Source organism: Populus euphratica, unplaced genomic scaffold (genome assembly GCF_000495115.2).
Source record: "Populus euphratica unplaced genomic scaffold, PopEup_1.0 scaffold2147.1, whole genome shotgun sequence".
Classification (NCBI taxonomy): domain Eukaryota; kingdom Viridiplantae; phylum Streptophyta; class Magnoliopsida; order Malpighiales; family Salicaceae; genus Populus; species Populus euphratica.
In genome coordinates, this window is record NW_011501983.1 from 9,546 (window position 1) to 13,888 (window position 4,343).

The 4,343-nt window shown below is 32.2% G+C and overlaps 1 protein-coding gene across 1 annotated transcript; it reads right to left on the minus strand.

The window, feature by feature from the left end:
* Positions 1-2,988: 2,988 nt before the first annotated feature.
* LOC105118703 (flowering-promoting factor 1-like protein 3) lies at positions 2,989-3,766 on the minus strand. The gene has a single exon (XM_011016713.1). It carries the CDS (start codon positions 3,663-3,665, stop codon positions 3,327-3,329), a length of 339 nt encoding a protein of 112 aa, XP_011015015.1. The 5' UTR covers positions 3,666-3,766; the 3' UTR covers positions 2,989-3,326.
* Between the last annotated feature and the right edge of the window lie 577 nt (positions 3,767-4,343).

Sequence of the window (4,343 nt, forward strand, 5' to 3'; positions counted from 1 at the left end):
ATAAATCTATTAATAAAACTATTCAATGGTGCAGTAAATTAATAATCAAACAAACAAATTGACTTAAAAATTGTAGGACTTTTTGTATAACCCATGGCTCCTAATTGGGAATATGGTGCTCGTGGCACATTTTGTTTCATAGGATGAGAGTTTGCAAGTTGTTCTCCGGCTGGCCCCTGCGATAAAAACCTCTGGGAGGGCATGGGCTGGTATTGGTAATGTCACCTTTTATTTTTTATATATCCAATTGTAAATTATATGTAAAATTGTCATTTTCTATTTTGTGGCCAAACATCTATTTTGAGTAAAATTTCGGCACATACAAACTTGCTACTTCAAGCCAATAGAACCTAATGTTTGTCTCATTCGTGACAAGATGATTCTACTTTAAGTAGAGTTGTAAACTTGTAAGAAACGAATTTGAAATGGAGATTTTACTTATTTATCCTCTCTTATATATTTTGTGTCATTAAGATTTGAGAGTAATAATCGTGATTCTTAAACGTGACAGAGGGAAGTCACGGGTCACAGGTTGTGTATGATTGTAAGAAAAATATTGACGAAATGAAATATATAATTTTTTTTTTATTTTTTATTAATAAATTTATTAATAATAAAAAAATTTATTATTAACAGATAAAAAATTACCAATAAATTTTTTCTAATGAATCATTTTTATCGGTAATTTCATTTATAAATTAATTACCAATAATATGATAATATAAATACTAACAAAAAATTCCATTTGTAAATATAACAATTATAGTAATATTAATCTACATGATTAGCCCATATTTAATTTTAAAAAATATAAAAATATGATGTTTTTTTCTGTTTAAAATGTGATATTACTCCATCTAGCCAAAACTATTCAGACTAAAAAAGTTTTAAAAAATAAACAACGTTACGATTTCCTTATAGATGTCTTCATACACATTGAGGCCGCATATAAATTAATATGTACGCATGATGAAGAAAGTATTTGTCAAAAGGAATTGAAAGAAGGATAGATAGGAGAGGAGGGATGGAATGTATTTGTCATTTGATAAGGTATGGATGTACAAAAAAAAAAATTGAAGAAATGAAGGGATCCCTTCAATCCTTTGACTCGTATCCTTTCCATTGTATTTTTTTATAATTTTTCATGCTTTCAACTTTGATTGATTAACTCTCATCGTTTTCCTTACTTGTTGGTCTAACAATTGGATCAATATTAAGTCAATCTTTCTTTATTTCACATCCATTCTTCTACATTACATAATCTATCATTATTTCTATCCGTTCCTCCTGACAAGCATAGTTGAGAAGAGAAATGAATGGAATGAAGTTAAAAGCACTTCCCTTGTTAGAGATTGAATTTTTCTGTTTTGTTAATCATATGGCGCCACTGAAAGAAATTAAGGGCTTGTATGTGCAGCAAGACTCACAGAATTAAAATAATATAGTTTTGGTTCCAATAATTAAAAGCTAGAGTTCTTCCCTAGCTAATATTATCCTTTAATTTTGAAACATAGTTTTTTTTTTTTTGGGGGGGGGGGGGACAAGAACAATAATGGAGGCCAAAAAATGAAGTGCTAATTAATTCCTCTTCTTGAAAGAGATAAATTATATATCAATATTGGATCAAATTGACAAAGAAGATTTTGAATCTAAATCATGCTAGATTTTATTGAAGATCTCAAATTAGTTACTGATTAAAGGAAGAGCAGTGAAATTAAGGATGGAGGGAATATGGCATTCCTGCAAATTCAATTTCAATTAGCTTGATATAAATTGGCTTAAAAATTGTTGGACTTTTTGCAAAATCCATGGCTGCTAATTGGGAATATGGTGCTCGTGGCATCTTTTGTTTCATAGGATGAGAGTTTGCAAGTTGTCCTCCAGCTGGCCCCTACGATAAAAACCTCCTCTTCTGGGAGGGCATGGGCTGGTATTGGTAATGTCACCTCTCATTTTTTATATATCCGATTGTAAATTATATATAAAATTGTCATTTTCTATTTTTGTGGCCAAACATCTATTTTGAGTAAAATTTCGGCACATACAAACTTGCTACTTCAAGCCAATAGAACCTAATGTTTGTCTCATTCGTGACAAGATGATTCTCCTTTAAGTAGAGTTGTAAACTTGTAAGAAACGAGTTTGAAATGGAGATGTTACTTGATTTATCCTCTCTTATATATTTTGTGTCATTAAGATTTGAGAGTAATAACCATGGTTATTAAACCTTGAACCTGATACAGGAAAGTCACGGACTAGAAGTTGGATATGTTAACTGGGATTTACTATAATTAATTTAAATTTTTCTTAAAAAAGCCTATTAATAGATTGTTGGTTAACTTGAGTTTTGAACTGAATCTTATTTATTTTTTATTATGAAACTAAAATTGTACCATATCTTGAGTCGAACAGTTGAAGCAGTTGAGCCACCAGGGTAAACATTAAGTGCTGTGGATTTCGAACTGATAGGAATGGCTTGATAATTAAGATGCATGTTTGTCTCATTCCCGGTGAAAGCTTGTCCAATTTCAATGGCTCCTCTTTAGTCTTTACAAGTTTCGTAAAATTAATAGAGTGCAATGTAGGCATTTGGAATTCCATTGGTACTGCTCCACTGAGACTTCCATGCAAATTGGATGTGATGGTCCTCACCACTTGCTCCCAAAAGAGATGGCATCACTTTACGTTGTTGCAAGGTAATTAAGCAAGAGAGTTTTTGGCTATAGCTTCACATCTCTCTCATAATTTACACGGAAAAAGCAAAAACCGCAGCCACATTTGACATTTCATTCCAAAAGGATGCATAATAACTTTAAGCCTTCAATTTTGCTGGTCAGTGAACTTGTTCATGACAACACACACACACACACATTTCCATGCCATCAAGAAAAATGAACTCACCGACAGATCCTATATAGAAATGGGGATAGTTTGTTTTGCATGTATACTTGTAACCTTGAAAAATAAATAAATTAGAAGACGAGTTAATTAAAAAAGAAAGCCACTTTCCATTCCCAAAAGAAATTGTAGATCAGAAGTTAATTTACGTCACGACGCTGACACAGACTCAATAATCAAGACCTTATTTCAAGCACTTAATTACGTACAATACATTGGCTATAAAATTCCCTACCAAGCACTCACAGCTTATATATGATTAAGAATTAAACACTCATATATATCCCCAAATTAGAGAAGAGCTACGATACAACAGTACATAAACAAAACCAAAACGATCGACAAAGAAAAAAGAAAAAAAGGACACAAATTAAGGACTAAAATGCAGACAAACATGAATAAAGGGCTATATATGAGTACTTAACGCACTACATATCCCTCACTTCAAACATATTGCGGTTTTTGACGACAATATCATACATGTGCATGGACTTGAACTTGTTAAAATCCTTAGGGAGAGAGATGAGATGGACTGTGAATCTTATGTGGAATTGAAGGAGATCCGGATCATCATAGTACCTTTCCCACCCAAGTGAAGATAGCTTTCGTTCAAGAACAGCATAAGAAGTTATAACCTCATTACTTGGAGTGTGAACTAGCACTTTTCGCCTAGTATTTGACCCTTGCCGACTTCCATCTAATGATTCAGCTCCTGGATTCTCCACCAGCCGAACCACGCCATTCTTGAAAACCCAAACACCAGACATTTTCCAATGCTGCCGAGGATAAAGATGGAGTGAGAGTTTCTATATGTAAGTGTATGTGAGTGTGTTCAAGGTTTTGTAAGTTTGGGATGGAGTTGGTCATGGGATATCAAGGTATTTATAGAGGCAAGTTTGTGTTCGGTAATTGTGATGCTTGAAAAAGTGTTTTCAATTGTAAATACATAATTAAAATAATATTTTTTAAATTTTTTTAATTTATAACATTAACACATGAAACACATTAAATACATTCAAAAACACTAACAAATATTAATTTTAATTTGATAAAAACAATTCAAAAACTATTTTAAAAAGCAAATTAAGAAAAAAAAAAAACTCTAATACTAAAATCTTGGGTCAGGGTTTCATTAGGGACATATGTAACATCAATTTAATGTGGACCATTTTATCGGATTGAGAAGAATCCTTCGCATTTTCTTTATCCAATTCTTTCGTTAACCCCTCACGATGGGAATCTTTGTTTTGTTTTTGAAAGGAAGAGAGAGAGAGTGATTGATGGATTGGAACCTTGTTTTCGAGGGAATCCTAATATTAAAAGACTTTACAAAGTTTCTATTTTTTAACGAAAAGCTATCAAAATTTGTACACTATAGATCAGCATTCGTATCTGGGGCATCACGTATAAAGAAGAAAAAGGATGTTCTGGGGAATCGATCATGG